Here is a 23,406-nt window from a genome sequence, read left to right on the forward strand (position 1 = left end):
AAATGGCGAGGTGCGTTTGATACATGTTTGACTATTATCGTGGGGTATACGCCATTAAGTCAGTATATATATGTATTCGGACTTTAATCAATCTTGGAAAATCAACTTGTATTCGCTCACATTAAAATAGCATGAACAACACTTGAAGGGCTCAGCTGTCCTAGCTGCTTTCGCTCCATAGGTGGCGCTACGCACTCATCCATGGTTTGTACTCATGGGCACTGAATCTATACATATTGGCGCCATTTTGGAGCTAGGAGGGGGAAGAGAGCTGCAGAGGAGGACACGATTTATCACAATTCACCGTAACAGGTAAGAAAATGCACACATTTACAAATCGTTTTTGATTGTAAACTCGTAGAATTGTCAGGTGCCGTTGCGAAAAAATAGGTATGACCCAGGATGTATTCGCAGAGTAGTCCGGTTTCCAGCACTTGAAAGGCGGATCGCAGCCCGCCTCGCTCGTCTGTGTTCACGGATGCCTTGTCCGATTCACAGCGCTGGTTAAACCTGGTGCTGCAACGCAAAAAAATGTTAGCTAGTGAAATACTAGCATACCCGCTTGGCTTAGTGTCCGGTAGCTTTAATAAAACAGTAACTCAATTTGGTTGTGTGACCGGGGTCGGGAGATTGAGCACAAAATAGCGGTAGTTCACCGGGGTGTTTTGTTCATTTACGATCTGTCCGCCCTCTGTCACTGAGATTGCTGCTGCTAACGTTAGCCGGGGCACGCTAGTCAGTGTAGTCGTTAGCATGCTTCGCAGCTAGCTAACTGTAGCTAGCTATATTAGCCACGGTTAACATTACAGCAACAAGGCTGTCTGGCTTTACTACAGTCTCTGGCCCTGACATGCTGCTGTACCATAACAATGCCATCTATTCATAAAGTCTTTTCTGCTTATTAACACGTATCAACTATGGAGTGGATATAAATTCAAACCCAGCGCTATATATAGTATAGTAAACTATTCCCGTTTCAGTATCATTGACTCGTACTATCAACTACCAGGTTTTATTTTTAATCAGAAAGACCGTTTTCGGACGGGGGGTGTATGGTTAGTGGCGCAAATGCACGAATACATGAGTAATATATACGCATTTGGCTTAAGAGCTATGCATGATTGAAAGTTTGCACACAACTATAATTGTTATTAGTACAACGTGGAGCAGCGAGTGCACGGATAACAAAGACTAGAAGACTCTTCAAATTAGGACTGTTATGTTATTTTGTGGGGTTATGTAGCACAGTCACTTCTGTGGTGCTGCAGTGTTTTTGTTGTGACAGCTGTCAGGACGTGGTTAAAATGTGTGAATCATAGGATTATATGGCCGTTTAACACTGTGTCTGATTTATATTCTTATATCCTTGTCCTGTAGCACTTATTTGGACTTTATTGATGTTTTTGTGCTTTTCATTTGACACCAAAGCAACTAATGATTCATAGGGCTTTTATGGTTGTTTTAAAATGTTAAAGCAGGCTGGGGAAAAAATAAGTAAAATTCTATTTGGTAATTTATTTTTTTACTTCATGTGAAGAGGCCCATTAATCAGTAGTGATTGAATGATGTTTGTTGATGGCTTTTCTTGCCTTTCTGCTGCTTTGGAGTTTCATCCTTCAACCTTTTTGTCTCATTCTCACCACCTTTGGACTGGTTTCAGTCCTCCTCTGCTTCATTCTTATTCTTGGAAAGCCGTCAGTGGTTTAGATGTGGCAGAGATGCTCTGCTCTGAAAATGTTTTCCATTTTATATCATCTGAGAAAACTAAACTTTTTGACAGGGCTTCCCTGTTGGGCCAGTTTCCCTCGCTTTGTGTTTGTGCCCATATGGAGGTCATTGAGTTCACCCTTGTAGCCAGGCCAGCTGGTGTCCAGTCCTCACTCTTGCTAGCAAACATTCACCCCCTTTACAGTGATCATCTGCAGGGTTAAAAATCAGGGACGTCTCTGGCAAGGTTCAGATTAGGTAACAAGAATTGTTTTTTGTATTTTTGGCCAGCAGCTGGGGAGCAAATGGATTGAAGGGAGGGATGTAAATGTGTTTGCCTGTGATAAATGTGTTTGCCTGTGATAAAACCAGACATAAATTCAAGTATCCTACGTTAAATGGGGTGAGTCTTGGGTAGAGCATGCCTCTTTGTGATTATTTACTGCAGCTTCCTCTGAAAGATTCAGCAGTGGATGGTACCCACTCAGGCACCCCAGGCCGAGAAATAACATGCTGTGATTGGCTGTTAGTGTGCTGCTCTGCGTGTCAGTGTGATAGAATGAGAGAGGGATGGACTGGAGTTTGGCAGCAGCTGTGGGGTAGAAAAGAAGGTCAGAATCAAGCAATTTGGCAGGCTGCCAGTGTCCAGTGTGTGTGTGTGTGTGTTTGTAAAAGTAGAGCTACAGAAAATTGTTTGGTTGTGATTCATACTCAATATTTTGGTCAGCCCTTGAAATGAAGCACCTTTTGTCAAACAGCAGACCTACTGACCTAGACGGCTTCATAATAATCAGTTATTCCTCCATGATAAAGCAGGTCTGGAGTTAAACTGCCTGTTTATATAATGCTTGTTGCTTGTCATCTTTGTTTAGTTGTTTAGTAGCCAAAATTCTGCTTTATTGCAACAATACAAGCAGTTCATTGCTAAACATTGAAATAAATTTAAATTGATATGTCAAGCTTCAATTTTTGACCATACTTGGAGAAATCCTGCATTTTGCTTTTTCCATTAACATCCACCAACACTTACTAATTGTTTTACTGAAGTTGTAGCACACAGTAGTCACATTTTGAGAAGATTAGAGTCCCTTTTTGCCACCGATTTAAAATACTCAGTTACTGAATGTGATATAGTTAAGCAAAAACAATGGAGCGATGCAAGGCTGTAACAATAATTTCCCTTATCGGCTGATCTGCTGCTTATTTCCTTGATTATGTTGTCTATAAACTGTGAGATAAAACGGAGATCTGAGGACATCTTATTGTCTTCAAACACCACTCTAAAATTGTTGTTTTAGAGTTATTTGCATATCACTTGTAAGCAACAGATTATTTTCTTTAGCACCTTCCACACAAACACCTGTGCTAAAAAAATTCAGACTGTGTGCGAAAATGCAAATAGCTAAGCTGACTTCATCCTGCTCTTTACTACAAAGTCTGTGTAAAATCAGATTGAGATGAAGTTTGACTAGAGCAGATAATTGTGCTGAGATTTCAGTGAGAAAGTGGGAGCTGTGATGGTGGAGATGCTGTTGCCTTGAGAGCAACTACTTCAAATTTCATTCCTGTTTTGTTAAAGCATTGTTAACACATATCAAAGAAGAAAATATCTGCAGCCTGCAGAGACAAACTGTTTGCAAGCTCTGTTTGCTCTCATAGCATTTGTTTCTTGCTTTCCACTAAGTTTTCCTCCAATTAGCATTGTAGTCGGTGCAGCAGGAGTCTTGCTGCTCTGGTTTAAATAAGCTTTTGTAACTAAGGAGGTATTTCTACTAGAGAGTGTTGCTATGCTGTTGAAACACCGTTATAGAGCAAAATCATTCAAAAAGTTCTCAAAACAAAGTTCCATCGAGTCCCTTGATCCAACTCTCTTGGCTGTTGACTCAAATAACAGATGAGTCTGTCTGTTAGGCAACCCAGGGATAGCTTCTTTGTCATCTAGCCAAGAGATTATGGACCACACTAGGATGTTGTTCCCTGATGCAGAACTTGCACCAAGTTGGTGTAATCAAATTGAGTGACCAAAACGCCAATGACTTAGACTATGACTGAGTGGAATAAATGCCTTGCCATCTCATAAGGCCCTTAGAGGGATCTCCATTTAGTCTGTTTGTGCTGCAGCAAGCTGCTTTCAGCATTTATTTTATCACTGTCTGGTAATCTGGGAGCTAATATTTCCCAGCGTGAGACAGAACAAATTCTCTCAAGGAGTACTTTGAGGTATTTACTTGGGCTATGTTCACATTACTAGCCACATGTTGTTGTTCTAAAGTAGGGGTGGGACGGTTCAGGAAAAAAAATCCGAACCGTTCGGTACACTTGTTTCGGTTCGGGGCGCATGTTCTGTTCGGTTCTGGACATGCGCATAAAATAATACAGGGACTTTTTTTAATCAAAAGCAACTAGTGACTCTCTCTGGTGACTTTTGGAGACTGACGTGAAAGCACGTATCATTCTGCAGTCAGGCTACTGTCCTCGACAAGCAGCGACCGTGAGCTCCTCCCCTGCATCAACGCACTCACAGCCGGTCAGTCTCTCTGTAGCTTCATGCAGCAGGTTCAGCTGCAGGCAGAGCAGAGAGACCCACAGCACTCTGCGTCCAATCGTGCACAAAGCTGCCGAAGGTCCTGTCAATTCTCACGGGCGGGATGTAAATAGCATATTTCAATGACAAAAATAAAAAGAAAACCACGGACATCAGTACCATTAGCATTGCATAGCTTAGTGTAGTCATAGAGTTCAGTCTATCCAACTAGCATGTCGTTCACTGTCCGATGGTTGGAGTATGTGCGCACGTGTCTGTGTTTGTGTGTCTGTGTCTGCGCATGTGTATGTGTGTGTACATGCATCATGCCTCTGTGCGCAGACAGCAGCGGTGAATTGTAAATGCACAACCATGCAGAGACAGAAATGACATGCTGCCATGTAAATAAGATAAATAACATGAGCTGTTTAGTTTGGTTAATAAAAGAACAAGTTGTAGACCTGTTATATAGGAAATGTTATCTTAAATGGCTTCTGTTATGATCTGGTGCTATATAGAAATTAAAAAAGAAATGAAATTGACTTAACCTGATATAATGGTGGGGAAACACTTGTAACAATCGGCCAGGATCACTAGCTGTTGACACCCCCAGTGTCACACACTGAACTGATTCTTAAATATGTTGAATGTTGGATAATTAGGATATATATTTTGTGCTCATCTATGGTATTTCCAGAGTGTTAAAAGTAGAAAAAACCTCAACATTGTGAACCGAACTAAACCAAAAACCATGACCTCAGAACCGTGATACGAACCGAACCGTGGATTTAGTGAACCGTTCTACCCCTATTCTAAAGACATATGAGATTTGTCCTCCTGACAGTTCATAATTATAAGTGTCTTTCATCAGACTTGCACTTGTGAACACCACTGTCCTCTGAAACACCCCACACCTGCACTTTAATTCTCTCGCACAGATGATCTGTTTCATCAGTAACAGAAAATGTAATGTTTGAGACTAAACCTGTCGAATGTGGCTCATGTTAGGAGAAATGGAAATGAGAGACTGCAGTGCATTTCTGGATGTTGCGCTTCAGGGGACAGCAAACAGGAAAAAGAAGGAGAAAGAAAAAGCGAAACTGTTTGCCTCTGCTGTTTGGGGTGCTGTTGTTGGCACTGCTGTGCTGCTTTCCTCCTCTGTTTACATGTGGTTTGATACCACATGTCGAGTGCAGATTAATAATGACAATGCATATTGGCAAAAAGCCTCATGGATTCCTGCTTGACTGTTCTCATTCATGTCACATGGCCACTAAGCAGATATATCAGATTTTGAAAAGCATTCTGAAGTGACTCAAGTCAGATTAAAAATCAGGATTGACAATCACATTTGTGTCCAGACAGAACTGGAGAAATCTGATTTGAGTCACATTACCCAAAAGAATCGAATTAAGTTGCTTCAGCCTGGTAGTCTGAATGTAGCCGTAGTTCTGAGCAGCTTTAGTGTGAGAAAGAGGTGAGCGGTGTAAATGACTCTCAGTGCAGTGAAAGTCCTATTTATAGTGGGAGGGCCTCTGCTCTCTGTGACACTGACACACTTTGCTCCAGCCAATCCTTACAGCCAAAATATAATAGTGGCTCCTGATGAGGTCACACTCAGGGTGTTTAGCTGCACTGATTTGTGTCAAAATGATAATAAACAAAAAAACAGTTTGGGTAGTGGTACAGGCACAGGCTTGTAGAGGGCTCATTAATCAGACAACAGACAAAACTTTCAGTTGATATAAATAATTTAACATACAACTGTTGATTAGAGTTGGTTTGTTGCAAATCACCAGAATCTTTTCTGTAAGTTTGCTTCCGACTCGGAGCTGCAGGTGATAGCGTTTTAAATATTTCATTGCACCACATGTTTAAAGGGCTTAGATATTCATAAAATCCTCTACTATCACTATGGCCTTGTATATAAGCTGAGTCAGGTTTGGTTTTCTTACAAAAGGAGATGTAGAGGAAGAATGAGGCCATGTTGCTGCTTCTAATACTATTAATGGACAGAAAGCAAGGTCTGTTTAGCAGGCTTTGGGAATGAGCAAAGAGCAAAGAAAATTACATAAACATTTGATTGCAAGTCATAGTACATTTTGCTTCATGTGAAAACCCCATACATGAAATGGGTGAAATGCTATATGCCATGGTAATAAAAGGAGCACAATGGTAGCAGCCACTCACAGCCCTCCTCTCTGAAAGCAGCAATTTCATCCTGGACTTGGCCTGTAGAAAGGTATTACTGTGCTCTGAATATTTCAGAGGTTGCACTGTTGCAGGTTTTTTTCAGAAGCTTTCAAGTATTAAAAAGGTTTTCCTCAGGTTCCAAATAGCTAGCGTTGTGCTTTTCCTGCTTTCTTTCATTGATACTCAGCAAGTTTCAAGGTACCGGTACTCTGTTTTCCCCCTTATGCTCTCTCTGTCACTTCTTCCTTGTTGGTCTTGTCTAAATGGAGATTTTCTCTCTGTCCTCAGGCAGTGAAGAGCTAAGAGGATGGCTCACTCTAAAGCTCGAGCCGCAGACGGGAAGGTGACCTACCCTCCTGGGGTCAAGGAGATCTCAGACAAAATCTCCAAAGAGGAAATGGTCCGCAGGCTCAAGGTCAGTGTCTACACCCAATCTGGTGCAGCCATGTCTCTCCCCTGTTTATTCTGTGGCTGCATACATTAGGAGGAATTTTTCAGCCTTCTCAGTATTACACCCTCACATTGCTGAAGGCTTAGATTAGATGGTCATCACTGCTTTACCGTTTAGTCTGAAATGTGTTCATTCATTATTGAAATTAAGGTTTTTTTCTTTGTAATGCTACCAAAAGACCTCATTAACCTCTGGCACACCATTCAATGCACTCCACCCCCTTGTTCCAGATGGTTGTAAAGACTTTCATGGACATGGACCAGGACTCTGAAGAAGAGAAGGAGCTGTACCTGAACCTGGCCCTCCATCTGGCCTCAGACTTTTTTCTCAAACATCCTGACAAAGACGTGCGTCTACTGGTGGCCTGCTGTCTGGCAGACATTTTCAGGATTTACGCCCCAGAGGCGCCCTACACATCCCCAGATAAACTCAAGGTGCGATGCTGTCTCATGAATTAAATACTATGTCTGTGTGTATTGCGTAGGTATTGTAACTTGTTAATCATTCAGAACATTTTCGCCTGCAAACATCCCTGTGTTTGTATTATGAACTCGCACTGGAGTTAGCTAATGGCTACATCTGTGCACATGCAGGCTTCACAGTGCGTGTTTGTTTCTTGTCTTTAGGACATTTTCATGTTCATCACACGACAGCTCAAAGGACTGGAGGACACTAAGAGCGCGCAGTTTAACAGATACTTCTATCTGCTGGAGGTATGTAACAGTGTTTGCATGGATTGAGTGAAGGTGTTATTTTATTGAATTTAAATCGGGTCCTACTTCTGAGTATTGTTTCTTGTCAAGTAGCGCTCTCTAGACACATTTTCATTTTTTAATAGAATAGGACCTTATTGTCATTGTACACAGTACAACAGAATTAAACGATTAAAATTAAGACTCAAATTTAAGGTATAATTGTGAGTCTTCATGGAAATGGTGAAAGCCGGTTCAATGACATGCTATAGTCAGTGAAATCTGTTTAAATAAGAAGTGGAAAGGGGGAAGTTGGACCAATACATATCCAGTATTCAACCATTATTAGTAGTGACTAACTAAAGAAGTAACTAAAGTAATTCCATTTCCATACCTGGAGCACAGTGTCGTAAAACACACTCAAGAAATCAGAACTTGTTATTAAAAGCTGCTCCAGTGCCCACGTTTATAATGAGGCAATAAAAAGACAGGAAAAAACATTGTTACTGCTTGACTGAATGAAGTCCTTGTTTAAACTTGCATGTACCTATTTTCACTTTAGTACATTGTTTGAGCAACACTGCAATGAAGGTGTATACATTCATCCTGTATCACCGTGCTCACCTTTAAATCAGCCAGATATGTAAGCACACTGAAAGCTAATGTGCACTAAAGCCACCTTAACATACATAGTGTGTCCAAGAAGTTTAATTTTGGAATGACTATTATTAGGCAGGAGAAGTGAATCTAATTTGAAAAAGGAGTCTGATGTGGGATTTTATTCTTAAAAAAAGTATTTGATCCAATGTAATTTTATATTTAGTTAAGCCAGAAATAAATCCAGGATAATTAACCTTCCTTTAATGAAGTCCCTGAAGACTTTCTCAGTTGGATAATCTTTAAAAATTACCACTTTACTCTTACTCTAGAAATAATTTGTACTTTAATATGTTTAGATCTCTTAATATTGCTTTTAATATTTACTCAGCTAATTTAAAAATGTCCATGTCAGGAAAGTGAGTGAGCCTGAAGTTGATTTTTCTCTGTAGTCTCTGGAATAATCTTTAATTTTACCTTTTATAAATGGCAACAGGGCCAACTGTGCTCTTCTGTTACGTGTCTATTTTTTTTGGGATTGTTGCCCATTTTCTGCAAATCAGCTTTAGTAATTTTATCTGTCTGAATATGAATTTTTGCACAATTTGACCTCTGATCTCTGAATAAGTTTACTAATGTATTCTAGGTCTTATGTAACTTCTACTGATGTAGAAGATTAGTGCAGAGATGGAAAGGAGGAAGCGGTGGTGACAGCATTGCATGTACTTTCTCACTTTGCGGCTGAACTCCTAGGAAACATGTTTATATCGACAGCAATCTGGCAGTTTGTTTTTAATCTCCCTCAGGTTTCAGTAGACTCTATCAAAAGTCTGTTTTAAAATAGACAGTAAGAATATTGTCTCACACTGTAGAAGGCTTTTTCCTTCATCCTGCATGTGTTTGGTTTTTGATTAATTTTTTAGCAGCTATTTCCAGAAGAAAGCAGGGGACACTTAAGTCATGCTGGAAGTCTTCTGTTTATAAATGAATGAATATTAAGTTGTAAATGAAAAGGAGCATTATATAGAGACTATAAATAGACAGTCTTGAATAGATGTGAGGTGGTGGAACCGTCGCAGTTTAATGCTGTTATTAGCCGTTAGGTTTTATTTAACATGGATTGGAAAACAAAGCAGGCAAAAGTTTTTTTTTGCAAAGAATTCACTCTGGTTTATTTAATTTATCTACATTTTTGTATGATATATGTAGTACATGTACATTAGGAGATTACTTATGCATAGTGCTAAACATACATTGAGTCATCTTCTGAATCTGTAGCTCCATCTGGCTGTCAGGCATTTAGCTTGACTGTTTCGATTCACCACTCCAATAGTGCTTGCAGCAGCTAGATGTTACCATTGCAAAGCATCTATATTAACACTAAGCTTATAAGTGCTAAGATATTTTGCTCAGGTTTTGGTGGAAGAGTGTAAAAACTGAGCTCAAAAAAACAAACATTGTTGTCATGTTGCACCTTTCTCTTCAGCATATATATATTGTAAATTATACCACCACCAATGTTACCAACCTACTTCCCTCCCTCTGCTTTTCAGAACATAGCTTGGGTGAAGTCCTACAATATCTGCTTTGAGCTTGAAGACAGTAATGAGATTTTCACCCAGCTTTACAGGACACTCTTCCAGGTTATCAAGTAAGTCCCTTTCTATCAAAGCCTATCTCCATATTCACCACACAGTGCTATGTGTGCCCAGATGTCATATCTCCCCACATGCATTGCTTTGTTTGTGCTGCAGCAGTCCTTAATGACAGAGCTGAGCTGCTGCGTCTCTAACGCCTCGATCTGTCATGAAAGCGCCCAGTAGCAGTCCAGTCGTTTTTCTTTGATTGCCCTCCCTCCTCTGCTCTTTTTTTCCACTCCTAACCCCCCTCTCTATTTCACTGTGCTGAAAACAACCTTGAGGGTTGAATTCTGCAGTACAGCAATTGGCTCTTTGCCATTTGTGTAAAAAAAAAAAGAAAAGTCTGGTTTGTGTGTGTCAAGGTTGTGCCAACACAGTGCTTTTTTACCACATAGGAAGAATCTAAAGAACTCTCCATAGGAAATATTTGCAGAAAGCCAGGAGGTGTATGTGATTGCAGCCTCTGCGTGTGTGCATGAGTGTGTGTGTGTGTAAGTGACATTTGTAGTGAATGTGAGGTAATGAGACTAGAAATGCCTAATAGTGTGGAGGGCAGCAGTCACCAAGATACAAATGTAGGTAATAAGCTGCACCTCCACATACACCCACCCCTCTTGTCTGATCAGCACATCTTCACAGTCACATGGTCTGTTTGTGTGAGGCTAGTCTGTTTTTTAAAATCAGACATCCAGCAAATGAAAACAACAAATGCGGTGACACAATTTGAGCCACAGTGCAGTAAGCTGTTACACACTCTCGAGCCAGATATCTGAAGTAAACACACTGCCAATAGCTGACATGTTTTATTTAAACCCATAATATTTTGAGTTGCTGCCTGAATAGGAACCAGTGTTGAATATCTTATTTACCAAACATCTTTGCCCTCCTTGATCTTTTACCTTTTGTGCCCCGTTTCCCTAGCAACGGCCACAACCAGAAAGTGCACATGCATATGGTAGACCTGATGAGCTCCATCATCTGTGAGGGAGACACTGTATCACAGGAGCTGTTGGACACAGTGTTGGTCAATCTGGTGCCAGCACACAAGGTATGTCCTCAGGCACACATAAAAACAGCACACTGTGTCTGTATATGTGTGTAAAGATCATTGGATTGGTGCTTTATAAATATAGCCATTTATATTCAGACACATGTATAGTATCAGTATGAAAGGTGATGCTCGGTGAGACAGCTCTAAGTGACTTGATATTGTCAGTAGACTGAGGGCAATATAATTTTCCATACCCCACAGTTCAGTGAGACCCCTGCAGGTGAGAAGAAGTAATGCTACTTAAGTTTGTGCACAATGTGTGAACATCTATAACTTAGACAAGAATCCTTATGGGATTGTACAGAGTAAAAGACAATGGAACAATGTGCTACACCCTTATTTCTATGTTTATTTCGCAGCTTTTCCCATCCTGACATCTATTTTCTGATATGTTGTTTTTTCCTCTGACTGTCTAGAATTTGAATAAACAAGCGTATGACCTGGCAAAAGCTCTGCTGAAGAGGACCGCTCAGGCTATCGAGCCTTACATTACCAATGTAAGATGATTTCTTTGCACTTTTTACCATTAAACATATATGTCATGTAGCATGTTCGGAGAAGCATGATGATAACACTGGCGGTATTTGAATCAGGGGCAGCCATGCTAGAAATGACTTGGCACTGCTCGAGGTTCATATCTGAGCAAATCATGAAGCTAAAAACCAATTTCATCGCAAATCCAGAAAAGTTGTCACATGCCTTTTTACCTGTAACCACAGAGAGCTCTTTCACATCAGTAAATAACTTGTGGTGGTCATCATTACTTTCTCCTGACAGACGATATTCTACACGTGTCTATATCATGGAAAGAAGGACCCATATGTCTAAAGGAAGGCAGTTTGTGTTGCAAGATGATCGAGGATTTTAGTAGTAACCCTTATTCCTTCAACTCTGTCAGTTTTTCAACCAGGTACTGATGCTGGGAAAGACCTCGGTCAGTGATCTGTCTGAACATGTCTTTGACCTCATCTTGGAGCTTTACAACATAGACAGTCACCTGCTGCTCTCAGTGCTGCCACAGCTGGAGTTTAAACTCAAGGTATGGAAATTTACACTTTAAGCCCTTCAGTGTGCTTAACTGTATCTTATCTTATCTTAAAATGGTCATAATGTGTGGATGGTTATAAGGTACACAGGAGTTTTTCAAAGCATGTAGTAAAACCTACAGTGGCCATCAGGCTTGAGTAGCTACCTCCAACTGATGCAACAGTACCACTAACTGTAGCTTGCTAGTTAAAGAGGCCCCCTTTGTTGCTGGCTTCTGGAAATGGCTTTCTGAAGGAGGACTCTATAGATACAGAATGTTCATTCTGAGCTCACAAAACAATTTGTAGTTACAGGTGATTATACACCAACGACTTTTGAATAATTATGAACACTAAATGTATTTTCTGTTAATAGACACCCCCTTAAAATTGACACACTGGTTCCTGTAGTATTGATATTACCCAGTTGTTTATGCAAACTACAAACCTGAGTCTTCTGACCCATTACCCACCCAACTGCACGTTTTCTCGTTCTCTGCAGGTTTGTTGATTCATATTAGAAAGATAAAGCAGTCAGCCAGTCAGCATAATGTTGCTTCTGCAGTGTCTCATAAAGGCATCCTGCTGATGGATAACGCTCATTAACTGTTCAGAGGGAGTGTAGATCACTGCTGTCTCCTCAAAATAATAGCTGCGATAAAATCTCTCTGCTACAGATTATACACTCTCTCTGTCTCTCTCATGCTCACTGATTTTTTTTTCTCTCTCTCTCTCTCTCTCTCTCTCTCTCTCTCTCTCTCTCTCTCTCTCTCTCTCTCTCTCTCTCTCTCTCACCCCCGCTCATTTCATCTTCATCTATCCTTGTTTCTTTTTTTTCTCTCCCTACTGCTTCTTTCATCTTTGCTTTTTCCCGTTTCCTACCTCGTCTCTGCTGTTGTTTCTATACCGTAGCTCATTCTAAAACAAGATTAATACCAGAGAAACTGCTGCCATTGTGTGTTATGAAAATGGTAATGTTTCTAATGTAGTCAATGTAAATGAGTTGGTGCAGCTGTCCAAATGGCACAGCTGAATTCGGTACATCATTTTTCTCTCTCTCTCTCTCTCTCTCTCTCTCCTGTGTCTGCAGAGTAATGATAATGATGAGAGGCTGCAGGTGGTGAAGCTGCTGGCTAAGATGTTTGGAGCCAAGGACTCCGAGTTGGCTGCGCAGAACAAACCACTCTGGCAATGTTACCTGGGAAGGTGCGTTCCAGTTTTGTGATGCTGACATCAACAGATCCTCAAAACCTGGAAATATGATGAAATAACCTTTTTTGAAACACTTTGTTTGATTCTTTCAGAGGGGTTAAAATCCGTATGGATTTTTTCCAACCTTTTTAGCCTGCTGACTCATTTGTGTTTGAGATGCTGACGTTAAGATCTCTTTTCCTCCAAAGGTTTAATGACATCCATGTGCCTATCAGACTGGAGTGTGTAAAGTTTGCCAGTCATTGTCTCATGAACCATCCAGACCTGGCCAAAGACCTCACAGGTACAATCCACTCACACTCAAGATGTGCTTTTGTGTGACCTAGCAACCATTGCTATTAATGTTGTAGTAGTGATTAATCCCTCCCTTTATTTTCTATCATGCTGAAGGTCACAAGTCGTCTAACATCCCTGGTTTCTTTTCCAGAATTCTTGAGGGTCAGATCACATGATCCAGAGGAGGCCATCCGCCATGATGTCATTGTCTCTATAGTAACTGCTGCCAAGAAAGACCTGTCTCTAGTCAACGATGCATTGCTCAATTTTGTGAAGGAGAGGACGCTGGACAAAAGGGTAAGTGGGGAAAAATACGTTTGTGTCTCACTTGCAAACTTATTTGTAATTGTAAAATATTTTTTTACATCAGTTCCCTGCACAGGCAAGGGATAGTGATCCACCAGTACGGTCTTGTTACTATACACTTCTGCAGGTCCTTATAAAATTCTCCTTTTAACTAGTTGTCATGTCTCTCCTATCTGCCAGTGGCGTGTACGTAAGGAGGCAATGATGGGCCTGGCATCGATCTACAGGAAGTATTCACTGCAGGGAGAGGGAGGGAGGGAGGCTTCCAAGCAGATTTCTTGGATCAAAGACAAGCTGCTCCATATCTATTACCAGAACAGCATCGATGACAGGTTTGTGTGCAACCATTACTTTGTGTTGTATTTAAAAATGTAAGAAATTCACTTCAGAAAAAAGCGGCTGTAAGAAAGGTAGTTAGGTAGTAGGTAATACAGTGTTTATGTTTGGTGAATTTGTTTTGTTCTTTTGTGAGATGGGAGTAAGATCGTGAGCTCATGAAGGTGTTTCACAGAAGAACCAGACATGAGAGAACAGATGTATTTTCGTCTGTAGAGAGGAATTGTCATTGTAGCTTCACCAATCTGGCTCAGGACATCATCATGTAATGCTGTCACAGCTGTTTTCCTGAGCAGTCTGTATGTAGGACATGTTTTTGGTCACTTGTTGAACAGCCAGACGGCACACTGCAGCATTGCTTACTTCACTAAAATTTGTTGTTGCTCAACATGGAGAGCCAACACTACCTCTCAGGGGGTTCTTTCAAATGTCACTAAAGGAAAAAAGACACACACCACGATGAAACACTGCGGTCTCAAATCAAACTGCAGAAGACTGACTGTGGTTATAGTTGTCCTTTAAATCACCATGCTGCAGTGGAGCTGCTCAGATGCCAACAGGAAAAGTCTGTTGTAGCAGGCAGTTCCTGAGTGATTGAATGTGTGTTATTGTGTGAAAGTTGAGCGGGGGGGACGCATCGAATTACTTGTGCTTGCTAAGCAAATCCTCTCTTTAAAAACTGACATTTCAGCTCGGAAAAAAGTGCTATTTTAATATGATATATTACCATTCAAGTTTATGCCGGCATTAGTCAAATTTACATGTTTGATCTATTTATGTAGACAAGAACCGTTTTCTTTTTTACTCAAATGAGTTTTTGACACATTACAAAACCAATAAAATGAGTTTTAACAAGTGATTTAGGAGAATAAATGATTTTTGTTCCTCTGGCATTCTAGAGTTTATGTGCCCTGACAGCAAAGGCACGTCCCCTCTAGCATTAAATCTTAACCCAGTAACAGCCAGCTGGTTCCTGGACATCAGGATGTACATGCAGTAAGTGTGGGAGAATTATGATCTGGCCATTAAGAAGACTTAAATGTAATCAATAAAATTGTGCAATAAATCCTCAAGCAGATTAGTAGGTAGTGTTCCTGGTTTTAAGTGTGCACATTGTGTTAAAGTAGATCAATGTTGGTCAGAAGTCTTCAGCTCAGACCCTTAAAGAGAAATGAACTGCTGCAGATGAAATGTTTTTTTTTACTCAGGTTGCTGGTGGAGCGAGTGTTCGCCCAGTACATGGTTCCTCACAACCTGGAAACCACAGAGAGAATGAAGTGTCTTTACTACCTGTATGCCACCCTGGACACAAATGCTGTCAAGTAAGTCTTTCATAGTCAACTTGAATAAAAAAAATATATGGTGTTCTAGAAGCCTGAGTTTAAACAAAAAAACTCCTGGTATTTTGGTTTCCTCGCAGAGCTTTGAATGAGATGTGGAAGTGTCAGAATATGTTGAGAAATCACGTGAAAGACCTGCTGGACCTTGTCAAAAAACCCAAGGTAACTTAAACTTGCCTGGACTTTAAATCTGTGTACAGCAAAAATAAACTTTTTGTCCACCGTTTTTTAACACATTTATTTTATTATTAACATATTTATTTTTTTTGTAGTCTGAAGCATCCAGCAGAGCAGTATTCGCCAAAGTCATGGTGATCACAAGTAAGGCATCTTTTTCAAATTTAATAATGTGTTTTTTTTTCCACTGAGCCCCCTCCAATTGTTTAAATTAAAACTATCTGTGTGTCAGCTGATGTAGCTTAAGTCTGGGGAAAAACTGAAAATTGACATACTTTATTGCGTGTCTAGGGAACCTGCCAGACCCGGGTAAGGCTCAGGACTTTGTGAAGAAGCTGGCTCAGGTCCTGGATGATGATGAGCGAATCAGAGATCAGTTGGAAACTTTGGTCAGCCCCACCTGCTCTTGCAAGCAGGCAGAAGTCTGTGTGGTGAGTATTGACATGTCAGAGATCAAAGACTAGTGCCCTCTAATTGAAATGCCGTCATCCCTTGTCTGGCCCGGCTTTGTTTAAAGTGATGCTAATAGAGTTATTTTGCAGAGTAAGGTTGTATAAAATGTTTTGTTTATCAAGTATGTTAGCAGCCTGAATTTATGACTGTAACGTAAGATATTAGTGACCTGCTGTTATTTACACATTAGCCTCACGGTTTGTTGGAATTTTAGTCCAAAAAATGTGTTTAAAGTCAAGAGGAGGTCGACAGAATATTTCAGAGGTCATTATTTTGGTTTGTCTTTTCAGCGAGACATCACTAAAAAGCTTGGCAGCCCCAAACAACCCAGCAATCCATTCCTGGAAATGGTAAAGTTCCTGCTGGAGAGGATTGCTCCTGTACACATCGACACAGAGTCCATCAGGTGTGTTGATACACAGACAACAGATACCTGTTATGATTTGATGCTGTTCAGAGGTGGCAGTGTACAATTTACAATCGCTCTCTTTTATCTCTGCCATCATCTATCAGTGCTTTGGTAAAACAGGTAAACAAATCTATAGACGGAACAGCTGATGATGAGGAGGAGGGCGTTCCCACTGAAGAGGCCATCAGGGCAGGACTGGAGCTGTTAAAGGTAAAACTATTTTAGCTTCTTCGACCCTTATCTGCACACTACTGTCGGTTTGTTGTGAGGTTTTCATGTGAATGTCTGCCTGCAGCTTGACCAATAAAATATAATGTGCCATGTTTTTCTATTCTTGTGGAGCTGAACTGTGAAATGACAAAAAGAAAAATGAACATGCAGTGATGGATAATAACCCTCCTGCAGTTCTGCCCTCAATGAGATGCTGGCAGCAGCAGTCATTACAGTGACACAACACATTCACAATGAGGGCTAATTATAAATGATGACTTTCTGGTTCTAAAGTTTGCTTAAAATATATTTAATTATGAATATATTTTTGATTATGATTGACACAAGGGTTCAGCATCAAGCAGCTGTTTGACCTATTTTTCATCCCACACAGGTGCTGTCGTTTACACACCCAGTGGCATTCCACTCTGCTGAGACATTCGAGTCTCTGCTGGGCTGTCTGAAAATGGATGATGAGAAGGTGGCTGAGGCTGCACTTCAGATCTTCAAGAACACAGGAAGCAAGATGGAAGAGAGTTTTCCTCACATTAAATCGTATGTTTTATCACTTGCTCTCCTTTGTGTCCTAGCTTAGCATTAGTCTGTAGTCGGTGCTTTTTCACTGGACTTTAACACTGACCAGGACAGACTCTTTTGATGATGTTCCCCTGTCTGCTCCCCCTAGTGTTTTACTGCCAGTACTGCAGGCCAAAGCCAAAAGAGGCCCTCCTCGTCAAGCCAAGTATGCCATCCACTGCATCAATGCCATGTTCAGCAACAGAGACACACACTTTGCCCAGATCTTTGAGGTCAGTCTGTCTTTTTCAGTCTATTATAATTTATTTCACATATTTTGGCACAGTTTAATCCGGCTTTAAAAAATGAACCTGAGCAACGTAGATTGAATGTTCAGCCCTGCATAAAACAGCCAATGAAATGTCTTTGTGTTTGTCCAGCCTCTGCACAAAGGCCTGGATCCTGCTAACCTGGAGCAGCTCATCACTCCTTTGACCACTCTGGGACACCTGGCACAGCTGGCCCCTGAACAGTTTGCTGCACCACTCAAATCACTCGTCGCCAACTTCATTGTGAAGGATCTGCTCATGAATGACAGGGTACACGGCTCATTCATGTCTCTGGGGAAAACTGTGGTCCTAAAATAAAGTAGGCTTACAGAAATATTTGTTGTTTGTAGATCCCAGGAAAGAAGACAACCAAACTCTGGGTTCCTGATGATGAAGTGTCTCCAGAGACTCAGGCCAAGGTCAGTGGTGACCACTTGTTTTTTTTTTTTTTTTTTAAGCTTACTCTGCCCCTCAGTGGACTGTTGTGTGTTTTTGTAATCTGGGGAATTTCAGACTTGCCACAATATTATTGTAATTTTATGTTATTTGTAGCATTAAGATGTAAAAGAGCAGAGCCTTGCAACTCATCGACCTTGCACCCTTGCACTCTCCTCCTTTCAGATCCAGGGCATAAAGCTGATGGTAAGGTGGTTACTGGGAGTCAAGAACAACCAGAGCAAATCGGGCAACTCCACCCTCAGGATGCTGACTGCTATTCTACACAGTGATGGAGACCTAACTGAGCAGGGCAGGATGGGGTAAATATAAAGCTTTTAATTTTTAGACAAACCTGAGGTCCTGTGTGTGTCAGCCACTGGAGCTGCTTAAGGACGGCTTTGCCTTCAGATTAGAATCATATTTCAGCGAAGCACTGAATTTTAATGGGCTTTAAGGACCCTTGGGGGAATGATGGGCTTTAATCGTAAACACTTTGGAGATTAATATGGAAGTCTTTACTCTGTGTTTACTCTCGTCTTGTCTGCCTCCTTGTGCTTAACCTCAGGAAACCAGACATGTCAAGGCTTCGGCTCGCAGCAGCGTGCGCCCTACTGAAGCTGGCACAGGAGCCATGTTACCATGAAATCATCACACTGGAGCAGTATCAGCTGTGTGCTCTCGTCATCAATGTAAGAACTGCCAGAGGTTCTATATACACGACTAACTATTTTTTTTTCTTTCTTCCAGTCATCATTACTATTCTTTGTGTGCTTTTTTTCCTTTAGGATGAATGCTACCAGGTGCGACAGTGCTTCTCTCAGAAGCTCCACAGAGGCTTGTGCCGCCTCCGTCTGCCACTGGAATACATGGGAATATTCGCTTTGTGTGCTAAGGACCCTGTTAAGGAGAGAAGGGCTCACGCTCGTCAGTGCCTGGTGAAAAACGTCAACTTGCGTCGAGAGTACCTCAAACAGCATGCTGCCATCAGCGGTAAGGGAACGAAATGAAATCTGACAAATGTTTTAATGAAGATTTTACTGACAAGCACCTGCAAAAAGGCAGCAGCATAAAAGAAGTCTTCCCGTAAATAATTTAAGGGATATGATATGCAAAGAGAGCCATTGTTCACACTGCTGCCATTAGGTACTGGTGTAATATCTACCTTGTGTACCACCAGACAAGCTGTTTTGTCTGCTGCCGGAGTATGTGGTTCCCTACACGATCCACCTGCTGGCTCACGACCCAGACTATGTCAAAGTACAGGACATTGAGCAGCTGAAAGAAATTAAAGAGTAAGTAGTATGTAGGAAAGACACTTTTTGCAGATAAAGTATTTGGTAAAAAGTTTTACCTCTTGGTCATAAATGCTGATCTCTTCCCTACCCCGTCAGGGCTCTGTGGTTTGTGCTTGAGATTATCATGGCCAAGAATGAGAACAACAGCCATGCCTTTATCAGAAAAATGGTGGAAAATATCAAACAGACAAAAGATGCCCAGGCCCCCAGTGATCCCAAAACTAATGAGGTACGCATTAAGTTGCAGCTATGTCCAGTATATGTTTATTCATTGTTGTCACTGCTAATCAGACATTTGTGTCTTCATTGTTTCACAGAAACTGTACACAGTGTGTGACGTAGCCATGCACATCATCATGTCAAAGAGCACCACCTACAGCCTGGAGTCTCCAAAAGACCCTGTGCTACCTACAAGCTTCTTCACAAAACCAGACAAGGTCAGTGTCGGCACTGCTAACCATTTTCCAAAATCTTGAAAGTTTTGTGATTTTAAATGTGCGACTAGTTGGGCCACAACTTACATCGATAGAACCTCTAACTTCTCTGACTGTGTAGATGTCAAGGATGTCCCTGCTGACATGAGATTATTTTGTTTCAGAATTTCAGCAACACAAAAAATTATCTCCCACCAGAGATGAAGGCGTTCTTTACACCAGGAAAGGTAAGATGAGACAAAGCTCTTAATGGCAATGCTGCCCTTCTCATCTCTACATAACCAACCTCACTCCTGTTTGTGCCTCTCTCTTCCTTCTTCAAGCCAAAGTCCGCTAACGTTTTGGGCGCAGTGAACAAGCCGCTATCGTCGGCAGGCAAACAGCTCCAGAGTAAAGCTTCACGCATGGAGACTACCAGTAACGATGACCCCTCCTCCAACCCAGGCTCCCCAACGCGCAGCAAGACCAGGTACAAATAAAATGCACACACATGCTCATAAATATACAAAAAACCATGTCAATAAAGATCCAGGCTGCCAACATGTTAAGATTTAGATTTATTTTGCATCCTGTCTCTTGTTGGTTGATTTAATTGAACAATGATTACTAATTTTCAGGCATGACAGCACAGAGATGGATCACAGTGAAAATGAGGACTTCAGCCGAAAGAGAGGAGACAGTGTTGACAAGGTAGTCAAACATCCTATATGCTAATCTACATCTGTGAAGTCAGTCATCATAAGTCGACAGCAGTGACACTATCTTTAGTGTAGAGTTTGAACCTATTGGAAAATCTGGAGAAGCTTAAGTGCTTAATAAGAAAAGCCTTTTCGCAGTCTGCAGTATGAAGGCTCATGTAAACAAAAACATCTGATGATAAGTAGTATAATGTATAATGTGGATGTGTTGCTGTGATCCAGTCGAGTGCTGCCAGTCATAAATCCTTGTGTCTCTGTTGTGACTTTACTGTGCAAACACAAGCTGGTTTGAAGTCATGTAGTCAAGTGTGTAAACTATCATTAATAACAGCTGCCAAACTGAACGTTCATACATTTATTTACTTCTGTTTTTATGTAGTCAGTATGGTCTCCATTTAAACTGCTTCCCCTGAAATGTTCTTGGAAAACTTCTTTACAGTCTGTCCAGTTACTTTAAAAATAGCTTTTTTTGCTACTTGTCTGTCAACATTTTTTGTGCTTCTATGGCTCAGTAGCCTAGTTTTCTGTCAGTCTTACAAAATGCTTAAACTGCGTTCCTTTTACAGGATATGGAAAAGCCTCGTGGTCGCAAACGGGGTGTGACATCCAGTGACGACCAAGAGAGCAAGCCAAAGCGTGGACGTAAAAAGGCGGCTGCCAACACCACTGCAGCAGCTGACTCCGAGGACCAGTGGGATGAGGACAATCGGCCGGAGGATGAACAGAACAGCCCGCCGAAAAAAGCCCGCAGAGGACGGCCGCCAAAATCTGCAACTCCCAGTCAGGACACGCCTGCCAAAGGGAGGAGGGGGCGAAAGAAGGCAGCTCCTCCGCCAGAGGATGATGAGGATGAAGAGGAAGAAGAGGAGAGAGGAGAGGAGGAGGCAGAGGACGACGACGATGAGGATGACAGAAGCAGTGAAAATATGGAGGTGAAACCCAAGGGAGGAAGGCAAGCCAGGGCGCCGCGGCGATCACAAGGGTGAGAGACGCAGAGAAGTTTCACGTTTGCATCCAGAGACTTTGGACCACCAAACAGGATTCATGTTTGAAAAATGTTTTTGTTTAACAGCTCTGAGTCATCAGAGTCAACACCACAGAAGAGGAGAGGACGTCCACCCAAATCAGCTCAGCCAGCTGCCAAGAAACCAGCGTAAGATGCACTCTGGCTTTATGATGTTTATGTCTCTAGTGTAGGTGATGTCACTCTAACCTGGTGAAGTAAACTGTATATAACTGGCCTGTGTGGTAAGTGCTGGTGATGCTGCGTTTGGGCCCTGGTGGGTGATCTATTTGAGACACTTTGTATTAAACCGGCAGCCTCTGTGGGTGGAAGTGCTGTGTAGTCAGACTTTCTCTGAATTGATTTTTCCTCTACATGTGGAGGCATCCTAATTCACTGTGTATCCTCCTCTGTGGTGTTCAGGCGCGGTGGGCGATCGAAGGCGGCTTCTGCTAAAGAGGACTCTGAAGATGAAGATGAAGAAGAGGAGGAGGATCAGGAAGATGAGCCAACACCGAAGGTGAGGATTCTTTAGTCATTTTTGATGAGTTGAAGTTGTTTAAAACGGTTTTTAACACGTTTTTGTCATCAGGGTCGCAAAAAGGCAGCTGGACGGAGAAGATGAGCTAAAAGTCAGAGGAGGATAAAAGAAGACGGCACGTCTCCTCTGAGATCATAGAGGAATGACACACAAAAGAAAATACGGACATTGAACTTTTTAAACTTTTCATATGCCGACGCTCCTACTGTTACACAAATTTACACACTTGCATATACCACATGCACACTACATCCGCATCATCAGCTGTGGGTTGTTGCTTTGTGTTGCATCGTGACGTTTGCCACATTAAGTAGAAAGAATTTTAACAGAAAAACAAACAAAAAAAAAGCATCACTTCTTGTAAATAGTCTCTTATGTCTGTTTCATGTTCTGTTGTTGTGTTTGATGCTGACTGGGCGGATGCTGTAAAGCCTTGACCCGCTGATATTATTAAAATGCTCCCATAAAGCAATATTGCTCATCAAACGTTCCTCTGTGTCCTACTTTTAAAAACCGAAAGAGATTAACCATCACCTTTTTCTGTGACGCTAATTGTGTAATTTTACTTTTTACAGCTCTGTATATTAATACCCTTTTTTTTTTTTTTTTTTTTTTTTTTTACCAAAAATTTAAAAAAAATGTCAGAAACCTGTCCAAATGTAGAGGTGCTTCTGGAAATGATTGTAGTGTCCATCTCATTTTTAGGTTTGTACGTACTGGTAGAAGGACGTCATGAACAGCTGTGGTTGTAGTGTTTGTCACTGCTGATGAACTTGGCTTCACATCCACCCAGTCAGACCTTCTGTTGTATCAATATAATTCTCTATAAAATCTGACATGTTTGATTTATTTTTTCTTTTGTTTCACTTCAAGTCTGTCTTGTCAGCATAATTGGATATGGTGCCTTCAAGTGCACTGTACAAAATAGGGTTGTGAACTTGCATATGCGTTCTATTAATGTCTTAATCCTTTATCATTCACGCAGAAACATGTGTTTGGCAATTTCCTGTAACAATTAGAAAAAGCAGATTTCCTTGTGTGTGTCTGTCAGGGAGTTAAACCCCACACAGTTCAGTGTTTTCCTCTAAACACTGCTCAGTTGTGTCCTTCCTGTGTCATATATGCGAGCACCTCACCTCTATGTTGTTTATGCACGTTCGTTTAAGTTTCCAGTGCTGCTTAGTGTGATGGGAAAAACACCCACACACCATGTTCTGCTCCTGGTTGTGATCCATGACCGGCTGTGATCACCTGCGGCACAAGTGGCAGGTGAGCCTGTTTTTGCATTTATTGGAGCCTTTCAAGTCACACTGTAAAGCAGCCAAGAGAAGTTTAAAGAAGTTTAATGTCTGATCATTATTTCAGGTGGGAGTAAGGTGTAAGTGAAGCCATTCTCTCTCAGCTTTGGTTGATTATTATTAATCCATAAAATATACAAATACAATATTAGATATGGAGTTCAAAGTGCATTTTTTACTTCATTGGCCTGAACTTAGCCTTTGATTTGTTGTCTGATTTTATTAATGTATTTAGGATGATTTTGCAGACTGTGT

General features: G+C 41.3%; 1 protein-coding gene across 1 annotated transcript; it reads left to right on the forward strand.

Moving 5' to 3' along the window:
* Positions 1–243: 243 nt before the first annotated feature.
* Positions 244–22,571, forward strand: pds5b (PDS5 cohesin associated factor B). Its single transcript, XM_028421636.1, has 35 exons — positions 244–312; positions 6,713–6,839; positions 7,106–7,309; positions 7,502–7,588; positions 9,718–9,815; positions 10,726–10,852; positions 11,272–11,352; positions 11,754–11,894; positions 12,971–13,086; positions 13,281–13,375; positions 13,520–13,665; positions 13,855–14,006; positions 15,219–15,332; positions 15,431–15,512; positions 15,623–15,671; positions 15,819–15,958; positions 16,271–16,386; positions 16,494–16,599; positions 16,994–17,154; positions 17,285–17,408; positions 17,556–17,714; positions 17,795–17,863; positions 18,066–18,202; positions 18,448–18,571; positions 18,668–18,872; positions 19,060–19,174; positions 19,274–19,406; positions 19,495–19,614; positions 19,776–19,838; positions 19,935–20,080; positions 20,229–20,301; positions 20,876–21,291; positions 21,382–21,462; positions 21,736–21,832; positions 21,905–22,571. The coding sequence occupies exons 2-35, from the start codon at positions 6,732–6,734 to the stop codon at positions 21,935–21,937; spliced, it is 4,218 nt and encodes a 1,405-aa protein (XP_028277437.1). The 5' UTR covers positions 244–312; positions 6,713–6,731; the 3' UTR covers positions 21,938–22,571.
* Positions 22,572–23,406: the final 835 nt, after the last annotated feature.

The sequence above is a fragment of the Parambassis ranga genome, chromosome 14 (genome assembly GCF_900634625.1).
Source record: "Parambassis ranga chromosome 14, fParRan2.1, whole genome shotgun sequence".
NCBI lineage: Eukaryota > Metazoa > Chordata > Actinopteri > Ambassidae > Parambassis > Parambassis ranga.

What these genes read in the sequence shown, in the direction of transcription:
- pds5b (XM_028421636.1), top strand. Translation starts at nt 6,732, where the DNA reads ATGGCTCACTCTAAAGCTCGAGCCGCAGACGGGAAGGTGACCTACCCT. An exon ending in GAGGAGACAGTGTTGACAAG is followed by an intron (nt 20,302 to 20,875) that starts GTAGTCAAACAT and finishes TTCCTTTTACAG; the next exon opens with GATATGGAAAAGCCTCGTGG. An exon ending in CCAGCTGCCAAGAAACCAGC is followed by an intron (nt 21,463 to 21,735) that starts GTAAGATGCACT and finishes TGTGGTGTTCAG; the next exon opens with GCGCGGTGGGCGATCGAAGG.